At 36.7% G+C, this 27,216-nt stretch overlaps 1 protein-coding gene across 1 annotated transcript in view; it reads right to left on the bottom strand.

Annotated features, from left to right (window-relative positions):
- Nucleotides 1-27,216, bottom strand: part of ATF6 (activating transcription factor 6) — a 210,106-nt gene that overhangs the window by 94,065 nt on the left and 88,825 nt on the right. The window contains exons 13-14 of the mRNA XM_036753691.1: nt 17,894-17,961; nt 13,193-13,304 (exon numbers count right to left, since the gene is read on the bottom strand). Coding sequence (XP_036609586.1) covers nt 13,193-13,304; nt 17,894-17,961 — 180 coding nt within the window. The remainder of the gene's footprint in view (nt 1-13,192; nt 13,305-17,893; nt 17,962-27,216) is intronic.

The following is a 27,216-nucleotide window of genomic DNA, read 5'->3' as shown; positions in this document are numbered from 1 at the left end:
CAGAGTGCAAGAGAGGCTTGATCCAAGTTCTTCTGCTTGCCCAAGAACTAATAAATGATTTTGCCACTTTTGTTCTGTGATGCTGTTTGGGGTGCAAAGAGTGTTTCCTGAATCACGTGGTATCTAGAAAAGCCAACTTTGTTCAGGCTTGCTCCCATAAAACCAAAATCTATGTCCAACCAGCCTCTCTTCATCTCAGCTCTCTTCTCCTTATCTATCTAGCTCTCTGAAGGAAAAGCCTAGACTGTGAATTAATTGATTAATCTTAATGTGTTATCAGTGGGCAACAAGTACATAGGACAAGGTTAATTCACACTTTTCAAAAAGCCATCTTCAATGCCAAAGAAGGATCTCATCCTTTAATCTTTCTAACGAGGAGCTAATTTTGACCAATGTCCTCTTGGCCATACTATCTCCATAGAAATCAATATAATTTAAAAGTTTATTTGAGGAGAGCAGATCTTCATGAGTGAAGATCTCTATCTAATGTTACCTATATTTAATGTAATCTGAACCCCTAAATCATTCTCTTCAATATGAAGCCATAATTAAAAATTTAATTAAGTAATCCCATTGTTGTATAAAACAAATGCTGTAATATCCTAAAAATGGGCTATTTTTCTTTAGAACACATGGAAATTTAAAGGCTCAGGACACATGGAAGGAGCCACTTTCCTCACACTTGCCATAAAACCATAAGATTTTACAGAATGAATCCTTTTCTATCATGTATTATTCTTGTCTACTCTTCAAATAACATTACAAGTACATCCCTTTTAAAGACCCATTTTAGGGTTTCTTCTGTAGTTTTATCCTCAGCTCAAATATAGATGAATATCAGGAAACACAAAGAAAGTGTTAGATGATAAATATGCAACTATGAGTCCTGTTCTATATATCATAGTGATGTGAAATATACAAACATGTCATTTGTCTATTCTCATTTGGTTTCAACCATCTTTATTTTGGCAGTAAATTATGCAAGCCATTACTCTTTCATTATAATGATCTATAGGATATGTCATGCTTTCGAACAGTTCAAAAATAATATTTCATTGGTTGAATTTAAAGACGAAAATTTGAGACTGACGTTCTGTAAAGGGATCATTCTCTTAAGAAGTTGGAGAAAAAATTTGTCACTTGATGTGAGTCAAGGCCAAGGAATACGAGAAAAATAGAAATACTGGTTTGTTAGCTAGCCCTACTGTAGCTTTACCTTCCAAAAGTGTTGGATTCACTATATCATAGAAGGCATTTTATATTTAGTCCATATCTCATCTTGTCTATAAGAATAGCATAAGATAGGAAAATCTCTGTGAACTATATCTATAGTGGTCCTCTGATCTATCAGTATAGTAATCATGTCTGAAAAATAAAAGGGAAAGATCTGTTCATAGTGAAGTAATTACTGACTCTTTGGGATCACTGCTTCCTTTTTTAGTTGTTCAACAGCCAGTCCCTCTAATAATACATTCTAGAATTTTGCTAGGAAGCCAAGTCCAGTTCATTTTCTATTCTCTTTCCTTTTTTGAAAGTGAGGACATTTGTCCTCCAATTCTCCAGGGCCGCTTCTGTTCTCCACAGTCTCTTGAAAATCAGTGACAATGGCTCAGCAATCACATGTGCCAGTTCTTTCAGTACCTGGGATGTAGTTTGTCTGAGCCAGGTAGCTTAAACTCATCTAGAATATCTTTCTTTTTGTTTTTTGAGTTTCAACACCCTATTAATCAACAAGGATTTCATTCTATCTTTCTATCCTGTCCAATACAAAGCCTATTCTCCTTCAAAGAGAAAACAAAGCAAAATGAAAGTTGAGTAGTTCTGTCTTCTCTCCATCATCAGTTGTTATTATCCCATTCCTTCTTTGATTTTCCTCTCTTCCTCAATGTAGGTAACAAACCCAAACCTTTTTTGTTGTCCTTAGTTTTCCTTATTAGCCTCAACTCATTCTGATCTTTAGCTTTCTTAAGAACCATGTCTCACTTTTTTATCACTCCTAATTGCCACTTACAGGCCCCACATTTAACATTATCATTCAATAGCCTCTTCTCCTCTAAAGTTTACTGCATTCAGATTTATCATCCCATCCAGATCCTGGGGGCTACTATCTACTAGCTTCCAGTTCATTCTCCCTCCTTTCTCAAGTTCAGTACCTGACTCACAGTCATCTTTCTTTCTACCCCACAACCAACTCTTACACTTGGAGACTTCAATTTACAAACCAATGTCTCCTCAAATACCCTGGCTTCCTAGTTTATCAACTTCAGCTCCTATGGTATAAAGCTTTACTTTTTACTTCAGCAATATACAGGGTTTATACTTAATCCTAAAGGCAAAAGGAAGCCACCAGAGTTGGCTGATTAGGGGAGAAGTCACATGGCTAGATGTATCTATTTCTTTTTCTTAAAAAAAAAAAAACTCTTCAGAGAACAGTGAGGTGGCGCAGTGGATAGAGCACCAGCCCTGGAGTCAGGAGGACCTGAGTTCAAATCCGACCTCAGACACTTACTAGATGTGTGACCCTGGGCAAGTCACTTAACCCTCACTGTCTCAAAAAAAAAAAAGCAAACCAACAAAAACCCCAAAACAATAAAATAGGAGAAATTAGAAAAAAAAAATTCTTTGATATAAAAGTTGGCTTTCTAGGAGGAAAGGAGAAATCCAGGTAAATAAAAACAAAATATCTATTTTTAAAAGAAATTGAAGTTCCCAAGTGTTTTGCCAAGTATTATAACTAGACTTAGAAATAAGACTTTTATTCCATGTTCTTTCATTCTTCTTCACGGTTTTATTGTGAGAGGGAAAATTGCCGTATAATTAAAAAGCATTCCCTTAAAGTTTTATCCTATCATTGTTTTAAAGAGAAAATTATAAATACAAAAAGGGATAGTTTCCTTTGTTTAAAATAACTTGTTGGAAATAAAATCTATGTTCTCTAATCTTAATGTAAACGATATCTCTTTCGTTAACCAGAACATAGTCTCACTGGTCTCTTGCCCCTTCCCCCCATCCCTACATTTCAAGTTATACAGTGCTTAGAATTATAGGATCCTAGAGCTGGAAAGGAACTTAGGTCACCCAGTACAACTTAACAATAAAAACTAAGATTTAAATTGCACCTGAAGGTTGACAAAGCACTTTATATGTGTTGACTCACTTGATTCTTACAATAATACTGAGAGATAGGTACTATTATTATCTCTATTTTATAAGCAAGAAAACTGAGGCTGGGAGAGGTTAACTGACTTGCCCAGAGTCACACAGCTAGTAAGTAGCTGAGGCAGGATCCAAATTTGGGTTTTCCTGACTCCATGCCCAAGTGCTCTATCCTCTATGCTCCCCAGCTGCCTACTTGGCCCTTCCTTATTTTTTCCCTTAAAGACCATGGTTGTGATTGTTTGTGTGGTTGAACAATAATCCAAAGAAACAAAATGGAAAGCCTAATGGACATGAACAGCTGGAGGCTGTTCACTTTGTGAACAGAACGCTCATTCCGTTAGACTCGTTACATTGGACAGTGAAGGGAAATACAACACAATTAACATACTTGACCCTTAAATTGAGAAAGCTTTCCGTCTAAAAGAGAATATGGGGAAAATACATATTAAAAACTCACACAAAAGTAAAAATTCAGTATCAAAGTGAAATAGAAAGTTTAACATAAAGAAGAGATGTTAGAATGTAGAGAGTAACTGGAGCCAGTAAGACTACGTAAGAAGGGCTCACACAGACTGAGTATGAAGAGCATCCACAAATTACTTGACTCACAACAATCCTCGTGATAGATAGGGAAAGTGTTACCTCCTTTTTATATACGATAAAATTGAGGGCAACAGAAATGAAAGATAATAAAAGCAATAGTGATTATATGGCCCTTTAAAGTTTATAAAACATTTTATGTACATTTCCTCATTTGATGAAGTCACTTGCCATAAGATATTAACAGTTGGAGTGGTTAAGAGCTGACTGCTTTCAACATATAGAAAATTTGCCTTGGCTTAGGCTTATTCATCATCATTAGAAATTTAAGAAATTGAAATCTTTGACAAGACACTATTTTTTTAAATTCTACATCCATGTGCTATAAGAATTCTCAGTTAAATTGAGTCCTTGAAAAATCAATGTTCAAATGCAAGCTAAAAACCAGTAACTTTTAAAGTCTGTACTCAAAAAGTCCAAACAGTAGTTTTTCTTATGTCAGCTAACAATCCATTACAAGACCGAGGAACAAATGACTAAATCCTCTAAAACCACACAATAGCAACTCATACTTAACAAGGGGTTCCAAAATATGCTGATCTCAGGCAAAGATCTAAGTACCTAAAAGGGAATCAACGGCAAAATGCATTTATACACAAAACTTCCCTTTTGAGAAATTTTAGAGCACTACTAATTGGAACAGTGAGTATCTGGCAATGACTACTAACTTTTCCAATAAGTAGCAAATACACTTTCTCAATCTACTAGATTTTTTGTTTTAGGAAGATGAACTAAAATGGACTTTCTTAAGGCCAATGTTACTTTCTGATTTTAAGTTTCAAAATTATACTAACTTTTAAACCACTGAGTTATTACCTAGCATTATGAAGCATTATGAAATACCTAATTTACAATCAGAGTAAACAAGAAGTGGGGGTTCTGACTCACTAAAAAAAACAACCCTACTTAAAATGCCCAGGAAGGAAATATATATACAGAATATAAGAAAGAAAAAAGGATTGATTCTAGGGACAAATGTGCAATTTTACTCTTTGGTTACAAATTACGTCACATGACTATAAAATGGGAAAATCAAAAGTAAGAAGTAGGCATTAGTAATAACAAACATTTGTATGGTGCTTATAGGTTTGCAAAGGGCTTTACCGGCAGTAATCCTGTTCCAGGTAGTGCAAGTATTACTATCCTCATTTTTACAGATGGGATTGCCCAAAGTTTCATAATTAGTAGGTGCCAAAGACCAAATATGAACCTACAGCACTCTTTATATATGTATCCTACTAATGGGTGGGAAAGATCTTCAAATCTAAATTGCTATTACAATATAATAATATATTTATCACATAAGTTTAATACAATTGCCACATGAGTCTAACCAGTAGTGTTTTCCTTTCTGGATACACTTCAAAACCTAATTAAGGGGACCTGACTAAAATGACATACCATAAAATGACTGTAGGAGAAAAGAGATCAAGTATCTTTCACAGCTACAGCTGTGCCGCCTGCCCACCGCCCGCCGTCACCCCCCCCCCCCTGCTTAATCAAACAGGTGATGTGGGTGATCCCAAAAGATAAAACAGAATTTCAATTAGGAAATTAAAAGGGTTTGTTGTTTATTTTTTTTTGCAAACAAAAGCAACAGAACTAAGAAAAAAAAGGAAGCTGTTCACTGGGGAAAAAAAATCTCTGCATCAAACATTTCTAATAAGGCCTTGATATCCAAGACATAGAGGAAACTAAAGCCAATAAAAAGACTAAAAACACAGCGAGCAAAAAGGTTGAACAGTTAAAAAAAAAACTATAAACTATTAAAAACCACCTGAAAATCTGCTCCAAATCGCTAATGAGAAAAATGTGAGCAAAATGACTCTGGGCCTTTACCTCACACCCAGCAAACTGGCAAAGATGGCAAAAGTTGGGAATAGTTAGTATCAGAGAGGTTGAGGAAGTTAAAAATAGGCCCACTACTAGACTGCAGGTGGGGTTATCAGCTGGTCCAAAGACTATGTAATGTAAGGAATTTGGAGTTGTGCTAAAAGTCTAACTAAATTATACATACCGTTTGACTCCAAGATCCTTTAGCTGAGCATAAAACCCAAGGAAGTCAAAAGACAGAAAGAACATTCCTATACACACAAAAATATTAAAAGTAGTACTTTTTGAGGGAACTAAGAAGTAGAAACAAGGCAGATGTCCCTCAATTAGGGACTTTGTAGTACATTAATGTAATACTATTGTGTGACATAAGAAACAATTAGTATAAAGATTCATACATGGGAAGTTTTAAATGCACTGATGCACAGTGAGGTATGTAGAACCAGGAAAACAATATACACAGTGACTATATCAATCTAATTAAAATAACAGAGAATGAAACAGAACACTGTATAATCATAATAACCAAGCTTAGCATTAGAGAACAGATGAGAAAACACAACTTCTTTCTTTTGTTGTAGAGGTGGGGGACTACAGGTATAGCACTACACACACTGCTGGGCTTGGATGATCAATTGATTGTTTTTTCTCAACTGCTTTTTTCTTCATTCTTATTTCTGTTGCTAAGAATATCTTGGTACATAGGGGAGGCAAGAAACATATTAAGAAATGGGGATGCAAAATTAAAAATGAAAAATATAAAATTTAATTGAGAAAACCTATGTATTTCAAAAGGAATGGGAAAAAAAAACTAGAAAAGGCCTTTAGAAAGATAAAAACAGTAGGGAGCTGAGCTAAGAAAGGTTGCTTCATTTCCCCCCTTTTTAAAAAAATACAAATATCTTTTTTTTTTTTTTTGCCAAGTTAATTTGTTCACTTTTCCCTCCATTTGGATAAAGAATTTTCCTGAATGGCTATGGAAGGGGAGGCAAGTAATGGCAAACTTCCAAACACTATGCAATTATATTCAATTCTATTAATCTCAGGAACAAAAGAAGGGGCTTTAACTTTTTTTTTGGTTCAATTTTATTTTATTTTCAGTCCCAAATCCTCTCCCTCTCCCTGTCCCTCTCATACTCATTGAGAAGGCAAGAAAAACAAAACTCATTACAGATATGTACAGTCATGCAAAACCAATTTTCACATCACCATGTCAAAAAATATAATATATAAAAAAAGTTTTAAAAAAAGAAAAAATGCTTCAACTTGCACTCTGAGTCCATCAACTGTCTAAGTGGAAGTGGATATGTTTTATCATGAGTCCTTTGGAACTGTAGTTGGTCATTATGTTAATCACAGTTACTAGGGTTTTTCAAGCTGATTATCTTTACAATTTTGCTAGTATTGTATAAATTGTTCTCCTGGTTCCTCTCATTTCACTCTGCATCCAGTCACACAAGTCTTCCCAGGTTTTTCTGAAACCATCCCCTTCATCATTTCTTTCAACATAACAGCATTCCATTCAGCTACTCCCCAAAATGATGGACATCCCCTCAGTTTCCAATTCTTTACCACCAGAAAGAGAACTGTTATAAATATTTTTATACTAATGGGTTCTTTTCCTCTTTTTTTTTTTGTCTCATTGGGGTATACAGACCTAGAAATGGTATTGCTGGGTCAAAGGGCATGCTCAGTTCTATAGTTTTTTGGTTAATCACAGATTCACCAACAGTGTATTAATGTACCTACTCTCTCCAACAAGGCTGTAATTTTCTGAAGAGGTCTTGATAAATTACCATATCTACTTCAATGACTAGGGTCAAGTACTCCTGCTTCTAAGGATTCTCTACATTTAAACAAACTGTTAAAAAAAAACTGGCTACAAAAGAAATGATGAGGAAAGCTCATATCAAGTTGGAATATTTCATTGCTATTTTATACGATGGAAAAGGATTATCTATGAAAATAAAGCATGGTAAGCATTTTGAACAAAAATAGTCAATCTACTATACAAAAAGCTTTTCTTCTAGTACAGAGGTTCCAAAACTTGTTTGGCCTACCATCCCCTTTACAAAAAAAAAAAAATTACTCAGCATCCCCCTCAAAACTATTTTCTTTAACCCTTTAATGGTTTTTTGAATATTTTTACATGGGGAGGGCGGGCAAAAGGGGATGTTGAAGGGAAGAAGGTAGCAGTATTGATGTTTTCCCCAAAAGAGGTTCATTGTGACATTTTTTTAAATGTCCAAAACAGAGGAAAACTCAGAGGGAGGCCCTGATAAGGTGAACAGTTTTGAAAGTAAAGCATAGATTTTATCCTTATACACATGATTCCTACCCCTGATCTCTCTGCCTAGGTCCTGATCCAAAATATTTTTCCTTCCACTCCCCAAAACCTCCAAGGCAGGGTAAGGAAGGCGCTGAAAAGTGGCACAAGCACCTCTTCCTCTGTCTGGTATACAGAGAACCCATCCCACCCAGGCCCTTCCCCATCAAAAGACTTACCTTTAGGAAATTCCACCCCATAAAACAATACTTCACTAATGAGGGAATATAAGTTCTAATGCAATAAATAGTAATTCATCTTTCTCTTTCCTCTTCTAAGGTCCTGTGACCCTTTTAATGTTTGTCCACAGATGTTCTTCCTTTGATTTTTCAATGGCCATTAAATATGGTAAGAGGTTTGCTTTTTGTTGTTGTTGGAATAGCCTTGTACAGTCCTGAAATCATGTAAGTCTTAATTTCATATCTTTGCTTGTTATCTGTAATTGTTTACTTTTCTTGGGTTTCTGTCATTTTTACAAATTTGCATATTTAATTTCTTTCAAACATTCATTTTTTTATAGTTACAAAAAAATTTAAAGACAATGATTCAAATTCAATTTGTTGAAAATCCACTTTGTTTCAGTGATAATTATGCTTAACTTTGGAATTTATTTGGGAGGTACAAGCTTATTTCTCTTTTGCTTCTCATAACATAATATTCTAACTGTTTCTTTGATTGAGAAGCAATTTGGGGCAATTTGTTTTTTCCCTTTTACTGTGAAGGGGTTTCTCCTTGTTGTTGAGTTCTGTGTAATGAGAGAATTCTGAACCTTGGCTTTAATTGTTGTGCCTAGTAAGTTAAACTTAGAATTTCCTTCTGTTAGTGTACCTGGATCCTACTGATCTGTATTTCCCCATCCAGGTTCCAGTCTTTCTCATGTATTTGAGGGGACATGATTTCCTGAAATGTGGTCACTAGGTTTTTTTTTAGTTCAACGTGTTTTCTTTTTCAAAGAACTATGATTTGAGAAAATCAAATTGATATTGTCTCCATTTTTGTGACTAATCTCCATTACTGCTGATACTCTGCATAACTATTTAAGTCACATTTCTTTGTCTTGAGTTAAGTTCACAGGTTCATAAGTTCGGTTTTCCTCTCTGAATTAAGTTTAAAAGTTCAGTTTCCCCATAAATCATTTTAATAAAAAGAAATCTGTTATCTCTATACCACTAGCCATCCATGACCAATTATTATTATTAAACCTATTAACCATATACCATTAATTATTCTTGCAGGTAGACTAAATCAATCAGAGTTTCCTAGTAACAAGATGGGAGGAAGGGTTGCTAGCCCCTCAATCCCAATTCCAACCAATCACATTGTTTTTCCCATCTGCGATGCTGCCTTCTATTTTGGGGAGACACCTCCTTTTGTCTAGAAAAATGATCTGTCAGCCCTTATTCGGTGTCTTAGCTTGCTGAAGAGACCAGGATTCTATTTATTGGCAAATTTGCACTTTGCTAATAAATTGATCATGTTCAAAGCTTTGTGCCTCAGTTTACCTTAATTTCAACTGTGACAGATTTTTAGATTATGTCTACATGTTCTTTCTTTAAAGTCAGTTCTCAGGGGTTTTAAAGATTTCATATGTTTTAATTTTGCTTGCTTTTGATTTTGTTAATTTTCTTTCTACTTCTGCATTTTCTAGTTCTAAATTTCCTATTTTCTTTTCTAGACAATGTACTGTTTATGGGAAGATTCTCTTTCATTGGCTTTAAAATCTGTATTTTATTTATAATTTTTAATTTCTCCTTTGAAAATTCAGAATACTGTCTTCATTCTAACCTTATTTCTTAATACAATTTCTTTACTATACTTTTGAATTATTCTGGATATTCTTATACCTGTTCAGTTAAAACTTCTAGGATTCTCAAGGTACTTGCTGTAATCCTCTTTTATCATTGGTTATTTAATAATTTTATTTTCACTCCAGAGAATTTATTCACTGTACTACATCATTTTCTTGATTTTTCTTTTGTTATCGGTCTCTCTGCTGGTTTTTCTCCTTGCTATTTTTTTTTTCTATTTTTGCTTTTCACTATTTACCTCTGACCCATTCCCCCAACTCTTGCTTTAGAGCCACATCTTCCTGATTGGTTAAAGTTCCTCATAGATAGTTGGCTTCATATCCTCCATGCTGCACTCCAATCATCTCTTACCATGTAACCAAACCAGTCCTACTGTATTCCCCATCTCTATAGTTTATCTTTTGTTCTGAGAACAGTAATCAAATTAACACTACCATGTTTAGAAAGGAAACAGCATATCAATCAATAGCCCTAAAACTCTACTCACTATATCTGTAGCTTCTCACACTAAACCACATGTCCCTAACCTCTAATCCTCTATATGTGTTATCTTCCCCATTAGAATGTAAGCTTTTGGGGGGGGGGGGAAGCCAAGATGGCAGCTGGAAAGCAGGGACTAGTGTGAGCTCCCCACTAAGTCCCTCCAAAACTCTATAAAAAATGGCTCTGAACCAATTCTAGAACTGCAGAACCCACAAAATAGCAGAGGGAAGCAGGGCTCCAGCCCAGGACAGCCTGGATGGTTGCTAGGTGAGGTCCTTCGCACAGGGAGCTGGGAGCTGAGCAGAGCCCAGCCCAGCATGGGCCTCGTGGACCAACCAGACGAGGACCTGGGCGGAGCAGGCCCTAGCGCCCTGAATCAGTGAGCTGTGGCAGTTGCCAGACTTCTCAACCCACAAACACCAAAGACAACAGAAAAGGTTAGTGGGAAAAGCTGCTGGGGGCAGGGTGATAGAGTTCGCAGTTCATCCACTGCCCCGGGGGCAGCGGAGGTGGGGCAGCTACAGAACTACAGCTGCAGTTGCTTCCAGCCCCAGGCCCACCTAGTGGGAGGAATTAAGTGGCAGATCAAAGCAGGAGTGCAGAGCCTGCCTAAGATCTGAGTCCAGTCTGGGTTGATGGTTCTTGGCGAAGGAGGAGTGCTGGTGTGGCAGAGCTGGCTGTAATAGCTCTGAAATCAACAGTGCATCCCCCCCAAGCTTAGAACATAGTACTCTTTACTCTACAAGCAGTCATACCCCGCTGAAAAACTCAAAGGTCAAGTAAGTTGGCTGGGAACATGGCCAGGCAGCAAAAACGCACCCAGATTCAATCGCAGACTTTGGAATCTTTCTTTGGTGACAAAGAACACCAAAACATACAGCCAGAAGAAGTCAACAAAGTCAAAGAGCCTACATCAAAAGCCTCCAAGAAAAACATGAACTGGTTTCAGGCCATGGAAGAGCTCAAAAAGGAGTTGGAAAAGCAAGTTAGAGAAGTAGAGGAAAAATTGGGAAGAGAAATGAGAAGGATGCAAGAAAACCATGAAAAACAAGTCAATGACTTGTTAAAGGAGACCCAAAAAAATACTGAAGAAAACAACACCTTAAAAAATAGACTAAGTCAAATGGCAAAAGAGCTTCAAAAAGCCAATGAGGAGAAGAATGCCTTGAAAGGCAGAATTAGCCAAATAGAAAAGGAGGTCCAAAAGACCACTGAAGAAAATACTACCTTAAAAATTAGATTGGAGCAAGTGGAAGCTAGTGACTTTATGAGAAATCAAGATATTATAAAACAGAACCAAAGGAATGAAAAAGTGGAAGACAGTGTGAAATATCTCATTGGAAAAACCACTGACCTGGAAAATAGATGCAGGAGAGATAATTTAAAAATTATTGGACTACCTGGAAGCCATGATCAAAAAAAGAGCCTAGATATCATCTTTTAAGAAATTATCAAGGAGAAATGCCCTGATATTCTAGAGCCACGGGGCAAAATAGAAATTGAAAGAATCCACTGATTGCCTCCTCAAATAGATTCCAAAAAGAAATCTCCTAGGAATATTGTTGTCAAATTCCAGAGCTCCCAGATCAAGGAGAAAATACTGCAAGCAGTCAGGAAGAAACAATTTGAGTATTGTGGAAACACAATCAGAATAACACAAGATCTAGCAACTTCTACATTAAGAGATCAAAGGGCTTGGAATATGATATTCCAGAGGTCAACGGAGCCAGGATTAAAACCAAGAATCACCTACCCAGCAAAACTGAGTATCATGCTCCAAGGCAAAATATGGTCTTTCAATAAAATAGAGGACTTTCAAGCTTTCTCAGTGAAAAGACCAGAGCTGAATAGAAAATCTGACTTTCAAACACAAGAATCAAGAGAAGCATGAAAAGGTAATCAAGAAAAAGAACAAGAAAAAGAAATTGCAAGGGACTTAGTAAAGTTGAACTGTTTTGTTTACATTCCTATGTGGAAAGATGATGTGTATGACTCATGAGACCTCAGTATTAGGGTAGCTGAAGGGAATATGCATATATATATATATATATATATTTATGTATATACATGTACACGTGAGTGTGTATGTATGTATATGTGTATGTGTGTATATATATATATATGTATATATATATATATATATATATAAATATATGTAGAGAGAGAGAGAGAGAGGGCACATGGTGAGTTGAACATGAAGGGATGATATCTAAAAGAAATAAAATCAAATTAAGGGATGAGAGAGGAATATATGGAGAGAGGGAGAAAGGGAGAGATAGAATGGGGTAAATTATCTCACATAAAAGTAGCAAGAAAAAGCAGTTCATTGGAAGGGAAGAGAGGGCAGGTGAGGGGGAATGAGCAAATCTTGCTCTCCTCAGATTTGACCTGAGGAGGGAATACCATACACACTCAATTAGGTATCTTACCCCACAGGAAAGAAGGAGGAAGAAGATAAAAAAGGGGGGATGATAGAAGGGAGGGCAGATGGTGGAGGAGGTAATCAAAAATAACCACTTTCAAAAAGGGACAGGGTCAAGGGAGAAAACTGGATAAAGGGGGACAGGTTAGGAAGGAGCAAAATATAGTCAGTCTTTCACAACATGAGTATTGTGGAAGGGTTATACATAATGATACGCATGTGGCCTATGTTGAATTGCTTGACTTCTTAGGGAGGGTGGGTGGGAAGGGAAGAGGGGAGAGAATTTGGAACTCAAAGTTTTAAAAACAGATGTTCGAAAACAAAAAAAAAAGCAACATGTAGTTTATGTAATACAAATATGAAACTATAATCCTACTAATTTAAGTATAGTTCTTTACAAATAATCTGTTACTTGCCACATGTCTTGTAAAGTAACTTATATAACATCTTGTATCTCCTACTACATCAGTCTATCTAATATCTCACACAGTGTTAGTCACAGTACTTTGTACAAAGAAGGTGCTGCACTTATTGAATAAACAAATAACTGAACATACTTACCCTTCGAAAGGACACAACATAAAAGGTATCTCCCCTTCTTCGGATAGCTTCAAAGAAGTCTTGATAACTTCTAGGTGAGGCATAATAAACTTGCAGCTCACTTCCTGAATTCCTATGGAAACGAAAAAAAGAGAAAGGTATTGCTTGCATGTGAGGATATTTATGCCTTGTTTAAATGCCTTTCATTTTAAGGATACCAATGTTTCCATTTAAAGGATTTCTCCCAATAATGTATACTTGAGGAAATAATTACTAGAAATAACATTAATTTAATCCAAGACATTATCTAGACATACATATATAAAACAAGAGAAAATATTTGACAACCAAGGCCCTACACCAAAAATTTTCTAACTCATTTGATCCCAAATCATATTTCCATTTTTCAACTGGCAAGAGACCAAAATTGTGGCAATAGAACCAAAATGTTAGCCTACAATTATTAGAAAAAAGTTGCAATTTTCTTTGCAAAATAATTAGCTTTGTAAGCAAATCATTTATAAAAAGCAAGCCTCACAATTCCTACCCCTTCTAAACTGTTTCATCCTTTTCAAAAGCTGAAAAACAAAAACATACCAACTGTGATTTCGTGATTTTTAAAAAAAATTTACAAAGCAATAACTAAGTTATTCTCAGTATTAGTGCAAATTATATAATTTGCCATGTCAGTATAGATATGTTATATTTAAGTATCTCAAATGAGATTAAAAATCAATTGCAGCTACTCCATTTCCAATTCTACATAAAACATATGGTAAATTCTAGAAGAAGTATAATCTAGAGACCAAGCAAAGATGGCACAATAAGGAGCCTACCTCCTTCCCAAACTGTTCCTACAATAATCGAAGAACACCAGAATAAGCAATGATTGAGAAATCAAACAAGAAACCACAACGGGTCATCTTTCCAGCTCAAAAGCATGTGACTAGGGCAGGAACTGTGACGGGGTGGGATGGGAACAGAAATTCAGCACCCAGGTGACAGAGGTAGCCAAGCAGAGTGAGGACTCAGCATAGGCCCAGGCCTCTTCTAGAGGGGACAGGAACGCAGATTGTGGTCAGAGTCCCAAGTATGGGGTCATCCAGAGAAGATCTGGTACTCAGTCCCCTTCCCAGGACAGGAAAAAGAGGCTGAATCCCTAACTTAGCCCTCAGAGTTTTCAGCCAGGGTAGCAGTACTGGGTTACCTAGAGCAGACTGCTATAAAAGATTAAATAAACAAAAAAAGATAAAGACCCATTATGATGACAGAGATACCCAAGACAAACCCAGAAGAGGAGAATAATTCTACAATATCTCCAAGCAAAGCCTTAAAGAAAATTACAGATATTGCATAAAAATTCCTAGATCAAATGATACAAGAGGTTTTGAGTTAAGTTAAAATACAATAGTATAAATGAAACGATAGAAGAAAGAATTGGGAATATAAGAAGAGTGGGAGGCAAAAGGGCAGACTAGCAGGTGTGACAGATGGTTAACTGGATCCCTATTTTATTGGACCCCTACTTTATTCCAATCAGTATTAGTCAGTTTTATATGATTCCACAGGGGTGGTAACTATAAGTTCTGATAGTAGGCCTCAAAGCTGTCAACTACAGAATCTAAGTTCACTTGCTTAATCATAAGAAGCTAACTAGAGGCCCTCTGCCTTTGTTTTTCTTTGTTATGTTGACCAAGCCCCATGTGGTGAAGGTGACTCAATTACATGAAAAGTCCCCCAGCTATTTTTGTTGCCCCTCCATCCCATGTCATCCCTCTACTGCCCAACATGGAGAGATGACCATGAGCATGTAGCCAATGAATGAACTTGTTTGTTGGCCTGTGGCCTTTCTACCACCCCATGGATATGCTTATCATCTTGGTAGGACCTCCTGAAAGGTCAATATAGGCCTGTTAAGGTCTGCTCACTAACCCATTTGTCAACCAACAGGATTCTATATTTTGCATAGACCCTCCTGGAGGGTCAAGGGCAAGGTCTTTCCACCGACATCTATTTCTGGTCTGCTCCATCTGTATTGCCCAGGTATCAAGTGCTACAAAACTAAGGCCCTAGAGGAAGGGGGCATCTCAGATTGTGAAGAAGATCTGAGGTCCACTTCATTAGAGGGGACCATGAACCCTTTAATAAAATGCCACTGGCTCAGAGCTCTGCCTCAGTGGTTTTTCTTGCAAATTGGACAATTTTGAAAATCCTCACAAAGGAAGTAGTATAGTGAGCTTCCCTCCTCCCAATATTTTTCCAAACAGATCTAAAAAATGCACCAGACAAAATCCTGATGGGAAATTCAAGAAAATATCACAGTGATTAACTTTTCCTAGGACAGGGTCTGGCCAGAAGTGGCCTAATGGAGTATTTGAGTGAGAAATGAAGTACCAGAAGAGGAGGTCCCAGACTTATATTAAGGTATTACAAAGGAACAGGTGCATCTGGGAGCTCTGTCACCAACCACCTAGTTTTGGGTCACAGATTCAAGTGGAATGAGGAAGGAACTTGGGCCTAGGAATGATGTTTTAGGGAAAGGACTGGTCACAGGCCATAGGCAGTATAAGGTGAGAAGAGAAAGGTAAGAAACAGCAAGGGTGTGACTCAGATACAAAGAGCAGAGCAGATTCTCAGACTCAACTTCTAGCCCAGTCTGAAGCTTGAGGAGAAATAACTACAGCAGAAATCACAGACCAAAGGGGAGCCTGCAATTCTGTCACTCTGAGCCAGCAGAGCCTCCCAGCTGGCTGATAAGAACTGAGTCCAACAGCATTCTATTGCTGCTCAGAATAAAGCCTAAGTCACAAATTTGTGGAACTCAGACCAAGGAAACAGCAATCAGACTTTTCCCTGGATGAGACCACATTGGGAGCACTGAAAGCTTGTGGGTCCCCAGACTATCCCTAAGATCCTGGAATAACATAACATTCAAAACCCAAGAGAAAACAACAGGTTCAACACAGACACAGCCTATGAAAGTGCAGCAAAGCCCAACCCCAACATGAAATCCGAAATGAGCAAGTAGCCTGGAAGAATGAGCAAACAAACAAAAAAATGAATCCCACCATAAAAATGCAATTATGGTGACAGGAATGTACAAGACACAAACCTAGAAGAAGCGAATGACTCCAAAACATCTACAAACACAAAAGAAAAATAAAGCTTGGGTGTAGACTCAACAGAAGTCATGGAAGAGATAAAGCAAGAGGTTGTTTTGTTGTTGTTTTTTTTCTTTTTTTTTTTTGGAGGGGGGAAGGTAGGGCAATTGGGGTTAAGTAACTTGCCCAAGGTCACACAGCTAGTAAGTGTGTCAAGTGTCTGAGGTTGGATTTGAACTCAGGTCCTCCTGGCTCCAGGGCCGGTGCTCTACTCACTGCGCCACCTAGCTGCCCATTTTGGTTTTTTTTAAGAGACAAAATTGTATTTATCAATGAAATAAGGGTGCTGAAGGAAAAAAAGGAAAAGAAATGATAACCATGGAAGAAAGAAAGAATTGGTTGAAAAAAGAATTAACAGTTTGGCAGAACAGATATAAAACCATGTCCAACCAACAAACTCTCTGAAAATTCAAATGGACCAAATGGAAAGCAATGATTCCATGAAGATGATAAAAAATATTAAAACAAGTCAAAGGACAGAAAAAATAACAGCAGGTTCAACATCAGAAAATGCTAGGATTTTATCAAAGAAGAGGCATCATCATCTTCTTTGCCACTGTTCCCTAAGGACCATGGGACCTTTTGATCTGACTTTAAGCTGAAACTTTCCATGTGTACTATCTTCCCCATGAGAATGTGAGCTCACTGAAGGCTGGGATTGTCTTAATTTCCCAACCTATCCCCAGTGCTTAGCACAGTGTTTTGCACACAGTAAGTGCTTAATATATGCTTCATTCATTCCTCTGGTACAGTCATTCTGGAAAGTAGTTTGGAACTATACCCAAAAGTCATTACACTGTACACCCTTTGACTCAGCAGTCTCATTAGTAAGACTGTATCACAAGGAGGTCGAAGAAAGAGGAAAAGGACCTATACGAACAAAAATATTTACAGCAGCTCTTTTTGTGGACACTAAAAGGGTGCTCATCAATTGGGAAATGGATGAACAAATAATGGTATATGAATGTAATGGAATATTATTGTGCTATGAAAAAATAAAGAGAAAGTTAGAGAGAAACCTGTGAAGATGTATATGGACTGAAGCAGAAGGAAGAGAAAAGAATCAGGAGAACAATTCACACTATAACACCAACACTGGAAAAACAAACAATTTTGAAAGTCTGAAGAACTCTTATCAACACCGTGATCAAGGATGGCTCCACACTATATTCCAAAAGACAAGTCTATTACCCACTTGCTGATGGATGGAGAAGTGATGGACTAATATGAACAATGAGGCACACATTTTTAAATATGGCCACTATGAAAACTTGTTTTGCTTGACTATGCTTATTTGCTGCAAGTGTTTCGTTTTTGTTTTTCTGGAGGACAATGGGAAGAAGAAAAAGAAATGTTTGATAATTGAAAAAGAATTTAATTTAAAAACCCTTAATGCACTAAAATGATAAGTAAAATCTATAAGAATTTTTTCAGTGGCTTTCACTTATCATTCTTGTGTTTTAACAAGTAGCAAATATTCAATAATGCCTTAATTCCAAACAAAGTGAAAACCTGGCATAGTCTGACAAAGGACTTAATTTTTTGTTAGTGCTTTTCTTACCTGATGCTGGTTGCTTCTGTATACTGCACAGCCATGAGCTGGGAATTAGAACCATGTTCCAGAGAATTCTAAAGAACAATAAAATTTATTACAAAAAAGGAAATAAAAGTCTTTCCCATGGACTCCTGTCTATGACTAAGGCCTGGATGATTATAGGGTTCATACAGTCTGTTCAGATACACTCTGCTTAAGAATATTCACATATGGTCTCTGTGTCATCAAAAAATCTCTTTGATAAACCTAAATTCCCTTCAAATGGGCTTAACAAAACACCAGCACCTATACCTGTACCTGCATCTGCAGGTCAAACACCAAACAACATGTCCCTGGATATCAGCTATTATGAGAAAGGAAGTGATCCAAGAGAAAGCCACATAAAAGAAAAAAGTCTGTGCTCTAGCCAACAGACTACACAAGTTTTAACATCTAAGATATACATAAGCAATAAATGCTGGGAACATAACTTGTGTGAATAACTGTTTTGCAAAATGGTATAGATATAAAAGATAAATTATGAAAATATATCTTACTGTTCAATATATTTAACACTGCTCAATACACATGTGAACTGAGCCATAACTCAATAATTAACTTACTGAATATAAATATAGCCTAATCCTGAAGGCACAAAGTAGCCCACAATTGCGTTAAAAGTCTATTTTCCACCATATGCCCATCACCTTATGTCCATAATAGTTACAAAAGATGATCTTCCCAAGCCACATAAGGATCTGAGAGTCCCAAAGTTTATCACTCATTATTTGTGCTTAAAAGGTATCCTCTCTATTGCCCTACCTAAACAACTATTTAAGCAATTAAGTTCTACTTAAGGAAAAATGTTTCACCTATTATAGTAATTTTTCTTCACTGTTCCATGCTGTTGTTTACTGGATTTAGTCAGCCCCAATTATAACGCAGACCTGGGATCTTAGATTTAGCTCTAGAAGACACTTTAGGTATCAATCACTTCAATTAATATCTAAGGAAACCCAAGGTCCATAGGGGGCAGCTAAGTGGCTCAGTAGATAGAGTGCCTGGCCTGGAATTAGGAAGATGAATCTTCCTGAGTTCAAATTTGTCCTCAGATAATTACTAGCTATGTGACCCTGAGCAAGTCACTTTACCCTGTCTGCCTTGATTTCCTCATCTATAAAATGATCTGGAAAAGGACATGGCAAACCACTCTAGCATCTCTGTCAAGAAAACCACGAAAGAGGAGAGTCAGACATGACTGAAAAATGACTGAACAACTGAAAAGGCCCATAGGGGTTAAAAGTGATTCTTGACCAGTTAAACCAGCTGTTTAGCAAAGCCAGTATCTGAATTTGGGGCCTATTATTCCAAATCCAGCTGATTCCAATTCCACTAACCCACAAAGGATGAATTGATTGACACAATGTATACTTGAAGCGTATACAATATCTGAGCATTCCCTAGGCTCTGTTATCCTTTTAAACACAAAAACTAACAGTGAATTAAACAAAATAAAGTAAAAAAAATTAAATTAGAGCTAGGGTAAATGGAAAAATTTATCAGTTGATTAATTTTAAATGACTATTGCTGCTTTGGCAAAAAAAGAATCAAGAGAAGCTAAATAAACTTTCTTTTCCTTCTTTTCCCAGTCTTAAGTATGGGTAAGGGTTAGAAAAAGTTAAGTCACATGTACAATAAGTTAATGAGAAATAGGTATAAAAGGAAGCAAATGACCCTTTATCTATGCTAGATCTACGATTTTTATCACTTAAGGAAAAACTGCCCCTTGGCTTTATACTTTTTAAATATTATGAATATTATATAACATTGGCATTGGATATACAGTGTTGCATATTTTTAAAAAAATATTTACTATTATAATCTGGGAATCATGTGCATCTTATATTTCCCACAATTTAGAATTTACTTAATCTACAATGATGAAAAACCTATTGAGTAGGTTTTTTTTTAACCAGAGATGATTTTAAAATATTCATTATAGTCCCAACGAATAATGAATTAAGCATAATGAAATACATAACTGGGACCTTGTCAAAAGTGATCTTGGGATCCCAACCATGGCACAGCCTTGTAGACAGGAATACTTCATATAAAAATTCTTTCCATACATCAATATTTAAACACTAGATGGAGTCCAAGACTGAATTCTGCTTTACAACAAATCTCAACATTCTAAATGTCTCTTAAAATCTTAATAAAGTATAACAAATCAGAAGAGGTAGTTATTATAATTCTTTACAAATAGGGCTGGAAGTCTTTAACTATTTATCATATAACAGAAGCCAATTGCAATTTAGGAAGTCTAGAATGGGATTTTTCAGATGATCTTTTAAAAAACAAAACAAAACAAAAAGTACAATATGGCTAGGATCTTTGTATTTTGTTTTTAACTTGGATTCAATTGGCCACTCACCACATTATCATAGTGAGCTTAATCTGAAGCTTTTCTAGCTTTCCTCCCTCGCTCTGCTTCCTTTCAAATCTAACTTATTATACCCTTTTCCTTTTTTTGGTTTGTCCACCACTGAAGTTGTCTTTGTCTTCCCAGTCACCTCCGTAATGCCCTCTGGTGTGAGACAGAGAGTACAGACATCAAGGGGAAGAAAACAGAGATCATGGGAAAAGGGTGGAGAAGGGAGCCAAATTCAGTTACTTTGCTCTATTTCCTGGATGCCCACTCACACACGTCAAAGCTCAATTTGAGTACATATTAGAAAAAGGCATTATTTCCATTTATTCTCAAGAAATTTGCAGTCTAGTTACAGAGATGAACACATGAAGCAAAAACAAATACAAAAAAGCATATCACAAGTCAGTACATGATTTTGAGGTAAGTGGTTTAATCATAATAGTCACACTTTTTGAACGAAAAAATGGGAACATATGCTCTGGCAAAAGATATTCCTTCCACAAGGCCTTTTTACAATGACTTTCTTTTATTGAAATCAAGCCAGACTATATGGTCACCACAGGTATGAACAATGAGTGCTCTGATTTCACAGGAAGGAGGGAATATTTCAAGATGGTTTTATCTAGAAAGGCTTCATGAAGAAAGGAGAATTTAGATTTTTACTTGAAGGACAGATAGAAATTACACATGCACAGAGGCTGAGGCAAGAATTCCAGATGGGGGAAAAGTATGAAATTTGGAGGCAAGAAAAAGCACAAGACTTGTGCTAAAGGAAGGTGAGTATATGAGTGAACCAATTTGATTGGAGAGGAGGGTTCATATACAGAAAACAGGGAAATGAGACTATAAAGATAGACTAGGGATGGATTATGCAGGATCTTGCTTTGACAGGCTGACTTTATCTTACAGACAAGGGGGAGTCACTGAATGCTTTGGAGGAGAGGAGTGACAAAAGCAAGCCTGGGTTCTCTGACCCTACAGCTTAACCTGATCAATCACTGGAGTGAAGCAGAGGCATTAATACCTTCCTCTTCCTCTCAGGGGGTTCAAGCCATTTAACCCTTCTGGGTCTCAATTTCTCATGTGTAAAATGAGAATGTCGGAATCAGTGACCTCTAGGGTCTCTGCATAATTTAAATTGATAATCCTATGACAAGTATTTCAGGTGGGAATGGGTGACTAACAAAATTTCCCTTTCTCAAGCCAAGTGCTTCAGACTATCATATTCCCTCTTCCCACATGCCCCAGAATCTTAAATCTTCAAGGAAATAAAAATTAAATCTTGGTTTAGAAAGAGTTATAGATTCCTAATCACAGAAAGCTTAATCTGGGGCCTAGATTAGAAGGGGAGAGATGGGAGGCTAAAAAAGTAATGTTACCAATGCTAAGCAAAGAGGTTGCACAGTAAACTGAATACAGCCAACTGCAAACCTCATTTTAACTATTTAAACATCTCCTACCAAGTTTTTTTTCAAGCAATAAGTTGGCTGATTTGAGACTTGGCTTTCCTTTTCATCTGCCTATTTTTAAAACCAAAAAATAAACAAACAAACGAATGAATGAATGAATGAATGAATAAAGATGCTAAGGAGATCAAGAGAGGAGTCTGGGAAGATGGTAGAGTAGGTTAGCAAATACCAGGCTCTCCAAATTTCCACCACAAACAAGACAAAACATGCCCTTAAAGTGAACTTCAAGTAGCAGAAATAATTAAAAGCTGGGTTAAACCATTGTCCTTCTAAGACAACTTGAGAGGACCACAAGAAAGACTCCACCTCCATGGGCGGAGGTTTGGCCTGAGTGAAGTACAAACACCTCCAGGCCAACTCCCCTGAATCCACGAACAAAGTCCTCACCTCACAGACAATGTGGGGGCTGGACAGCTACGCAAGGGAACACTGAAGCTCCCTCTGCTGTTGCAGGATAGCAGTCCAGCTGTGCTAACTAGACATGTCGCTGGGCCACAGATGCAGGTGAGATGGAGCTACCACACGCCCAGTAAGTGTGGTAGCAGGAGCAGGGACTCTACTGGCTCTGGGTACTTGCAGGAGAGTAGAATCCCTGGTTTCCATTCCAAGGCAGAGAGATAAGCTAAAATTTGCAGTCATGGGAAGGACCACAGAGAGCAAGAACATTTATGGTAACAGCCCGGTAGGCTGGAGTGCAGTGGAGTGCTCAAGGTCGGGCTCCCAGACAATGCTTAGAAATCAACAATATGGAAAAACCTGAAGCATAAGGCGTTACCTCTCCCTTCCCTCCACATATCTCAGGACTAGAACCTGACTACTATGATAATAAGCTGCTAAAAAAAAATAACAAGCAAGCAAAGGAAAAACCTTTAGATAGGTACTTTAGATAGATAGATAGCTACTATAGGGAGAGAAGATCTGGGTTCATATTCAGAAGAAAAGAGTAAAATTTTAAAAGCCACTCCTACTTAAATGAAAAATGTCAAATGGTCCCAATCCCCAAAAGAGTTCTTGGAAGAGTTTAAAAAGAACTTTAAAAACCAAATAAGAAAGGTTAAGGAAAACTGGGGAAAAAAATAAGAGCAATCCAAGAAAATCAAGAAAAGTATGAAAAGGAAGTAAACCAACTGCGAAAAGAGATTCAATAAAAACTAGAACTGGGCAAAGGGAATCTAATGGCATTATAAGACACCAAGAAATAATAAAACAAATTCAAAAGAATGACAAAAATAGAAGAGAATATAAAACACCTCATTAGAAAAACAACTGATCTAGGGAACAGATCAAGGAGAGACAATATAAGAACTGCTGGATTATCTGAAACATATGAAAAAAAAAGTCTAGATATGATAATTAGGGGAAATTGCCTTCAAGTTCTAAAACAAAAGAGTAAAATAGAAATAGAAAAAATCCACTGATCACCACCTTAAAGAGATCTCAAAATGAAAACTTAGAGAAACATCCTGGCCAAGTTTTGAAGCTCTCAGGTTAAGGAGAAAATACTCGAATTAACAAGAAAATACAGTTTAAATACTGTGGAGCTACAGCTAAGATAACACAAGAGCTAGTAGCTTCTACATTAAAAGACTGAAGGGTATGGAATATTGAACTGATTCTCATTGAATACTTAAAGATTCTCAGGTATTTGTGAAAAAAAGACCACAACTCAATGGGAAATTTGACATATGAGAAACATAAGGTAAATATTAAAAACCAATTATAACGCACTCAATAAAGTCAAATTGTTTACTTCTTATATAGGAAAATATTATCTGTACTCCTAAGAATGTTTTTACTTGGGTAGTTAGAAAAAGCATACGCAGATAGAAGGCTTGGGATTGAACTGATATAATGGACTGAGTCTAAAAATTAAAACTGGTTAGGGAGAGACAAAAATGCGGCAATTATCTGATACAAATGAGGCATAAATGGAAGAACTGTTACAGAAGAAGCAGGTGAAGGGCTGGTAGTGCTGGACTAATCTATGAGAACTGGGTTAAGGAGGAAATAAGATATACATCTAGAAGGTTTAAAAAAGTGTTCTAAATTTATCAAAAAATGGGAAGGGGAGGGGACAGGATAAGGGAGGGGCTTTTAGAGGGGTGTGTCAAACAAGAAATAGGAGAGTTGAGAGACAGGTTAAAGGAGGGATTCTTGGAGGGGTGGGCAGATTAAGGGATAGGAGCCTTAAGGGGAAAGGATAAAGAAGAGATTCTTAGAAGAGGTGATTAGGGAGGTAGTGGTTAGAAGCAAATCAGACAACTGAGGAGGGATAGAAAAAAAAGGGAGGATGAGAAAAATAATAAAGAAGAAAAATAGGATATAGGGAAATACAAAACTAATAATTATAACTCTGAACGTGAATGGGATGAACCCATGCATAAAATGGAAACAGAATCAATTAAAAATTAGAATCCAACAATATGTTGTTTATAAGAAACGCATTTAAAAATGAGAGATATAGACAGAGTTAAAATAAAAAGCTGAAATAGAATGCATTATTGCTTTAGCTGAGGTTAAAAAAAAAAAGCTGGGGTAGCAATCATGACCTCAGAAAAAGTTAAGGCTAAAATAGATTTAATTAAAAGAGATGAACAAGGAAACTACACTATGATAAAAGGTATCACAGAAAATGAAGTAATATCAACACTAAACCTATGTGCAGCAAATGCTATAATATCTAAATTTTTAAAAGAAAAGTTAAATGAATTGCAGGTGGAAATAGAGTAACACTATAACAGTGGGGGTCTTTAATCCTCCTCTCTCAAGCTACATAAATCAAGCCAAAAAAAAAATAAGAAAGAAGTTAAGGAGTTGAATAGTCTTAGAGAAGGTAGATATGATATGTGTCTGGAGAGAAATGAATGGGAATAGAAATGAATACACCTTATTCTCAGTGGTACATGGTACCTTTACAAAAACTGACTGTATATTAGGGCATAAAAACTTTAAAACTGTGAGAAAATTTTTATACAGTTTCTCAGATAAAGGTCTCATATCTCGAATAAATGAAGAACTCTGTCAAATTTATAAGACTATGAGTCATCCCCCAACTGATAAATGGTCAAAGGATATGAATAGGAAGTTTTTTTGATGAAGATATCAAAACTATAGATAATCATATGAAAAATGCCCTAGATCACTACTGATTAGAGAAATGCAAATTGAAACAATTCTGAAATATCATCTTACATTTATCAGATTGGCTAAAATGACAGACGGGGAAAGCAACAAACGTTAGAAAAAACATGGAAAAATTGGGACACTAATTCACTGCTAGCGGAACTGTGAACTGATCAATCCATTTGAGTGCAATCTGGAATTATCCCCAAAGAGTTTTAAAACTGTGTAGACCTTTTGACCTATACTACTATTAGGTCTGTTTCCCAAGGTGATTAGGAAAGAGGAAACAAATTTATATGTTCTAAAATAGTTATAACAGCTTCTCTTGTGATGGCAAAGAACTGGAAATTGAGGGGATCCCCCTAAATTGGGGAATGGCTAAACGAGTTGTGGTCTGTGATTGTGATGGAATACTACTGTGCTGTGAGAAATGATGAGCTGGTTGATTTCAGAAAAACATGGAAAGACTCGCATGAAATAAGAAAGAGTAAAATGACCAGAAGCAAGAAAACACTGCACACAGTCACAGCAATACTGTTCTAAGAACAACTTTAAATGACCGAGTCATTTTAAGTATTATAAATACTCAAGTGAACTATAAAGGACCTATAAAGGGAATTGGTATCCATATCCAGAGAGAGAACTGATTGCATGCCATCTTGGGGAGGGAGAGGGGAGGAGGAGAAAATTTCAAACTTATGGAAGTGAATGTTGAAAACTAAAAATAAATAAATAAATTGGGGGAAAATGAACTGATAAACAGAAGTGTGTACAGTATGATTTTACATATGTACACATTTTTGTGTCTAATGGCAGGCTTCTCTAGGACAGGGTGGGGAGGGAGGGAGAAAAAAATACACAACAGAACAAAAGAAAATTTAGAAGGCAGCACATAAAAGCAGAGAAGCTTTGAAAAAGATGTGTAGTACATAGTTTTCAAAAAAAAAAAGTAAACAATGTGAAATGGAAATCATGGCTTTTTTTTTAAAATATTGAATCCTCTATGTTGTACTGTGTACATAGAAACGTTCCCTTTTTTTGGTCCTTTTGCATTTAAGTTCAAAATGAATAAAAAAATTTTAAAAAGATGCTAAGAAGCTAGGAAATAGCAGGAAAGAGTTGAAAGAAGCTATGTGTCTGGATGACCTAGAACTTCTTAATCAATCAAGAATGGTCACAACCTGCCTGATTTTTTAAGTTGGGCAGTTTAATTATCAAGAGTAGTCTTCTAGTAATGCCAGCTGCTTCCTTTCCTTTCCTTTACCTTCTCTGCTAAATATTACAAAAATCAGTGTTATAAAGGAAAGGAATAAATCAAAGTACACAATGATAAAATGTTAAAAGAAAACAAAAAAACATCAGAGTTAAGTAATTCACCAAAGTTTTATAGTATACCTTATAAGACTTTTGGGTCTCTTCAGAATCTGAAGAAGACTAAAGAAAAAAAAAAGTGGACAGAAATGAGAAATGCTGGAGGAAGCAAGCACTCTATTGGCTAAAATAGCACTCTATTGTAAGAAGAAAAACTACTGTTCAGGGATTTTGGAGATGTAATCCTTGCACTGCCACCAATCTATCATGTAACCTTTTGGAGGGCAGTATGTAACCAAGAATTGGCTATGACCTTGGCAAATTTAAATTTGTACACATCATATTTCTCTATATGATAAATGTTAATCATTAGTATAATCCTTAGTTTCTTTACTGAAGAACAAATAACCACAACAGTATATTTCACTAACACATAAAGAGATGGAGGCTTGACATAAAACTATAAATCATTTTGAGACCCCACTGGCAATTAAGCCCAAGACCCTTGGGAATGTCAATGACTTCCAGACTACCAGCCCTACTTCCAGTCTGGCTCCTGCAGCCATCATATAGGGCTATAACCCTTATCAACCTCTGCAACCTAGGGCTTAGAATCCCTATCAGTTGAGCATATGCCAGGTGGATCAAGCCTTCTCTCAGGCTCAGGTGGAGATAGCCCGGGACCTTCACCCATACAACCTAAAAACAGCAATACTCTCAGAGTCTGCCATCATTACTTCTACAGCAGTAATCATAGGGAACAATTATTACAGAGCAGAAATGGGACATACCCACCACTACTACCAACCAATGACCAATTGCCAATAACTAGAAGGTTAAGTCCAAGAGCCTGGAAACAACCACTCCCCTTCTTTCCTCCCACTCCCCAACCAACCCTGCTTCTATCCCAGCCCCCATACTATCCAGTGAAGCAATCCCCATAGAAATGAAAGCTAGCATCTTCCTGGGCAGAAACTGCAACCCCTGCCTACTGGAAACTGCCACCCCCCCCAAAA

This window comes from Trichosurus vulpecula, chromosome 4, assembly GCF_011100635.1.
Source record: "Trichosurus vulpecula isolate mTriVul1 chromosome 4, mTriVul1.pri, whole genome shotgun sequence".
NCBI classification, from domain to species: domain Eukaryota; kingdom Metazoa; phylum Chordata; class Mammalia; order Diprotodontia; family Phalangeridae; genus Trichosurus; species Trichosurus vulpecula.
The sequence above is the reverse complement of the archived record's forward strand: the minus strand, read 5'-3'. Positions and strand labels throughout refer to the sequence as shown.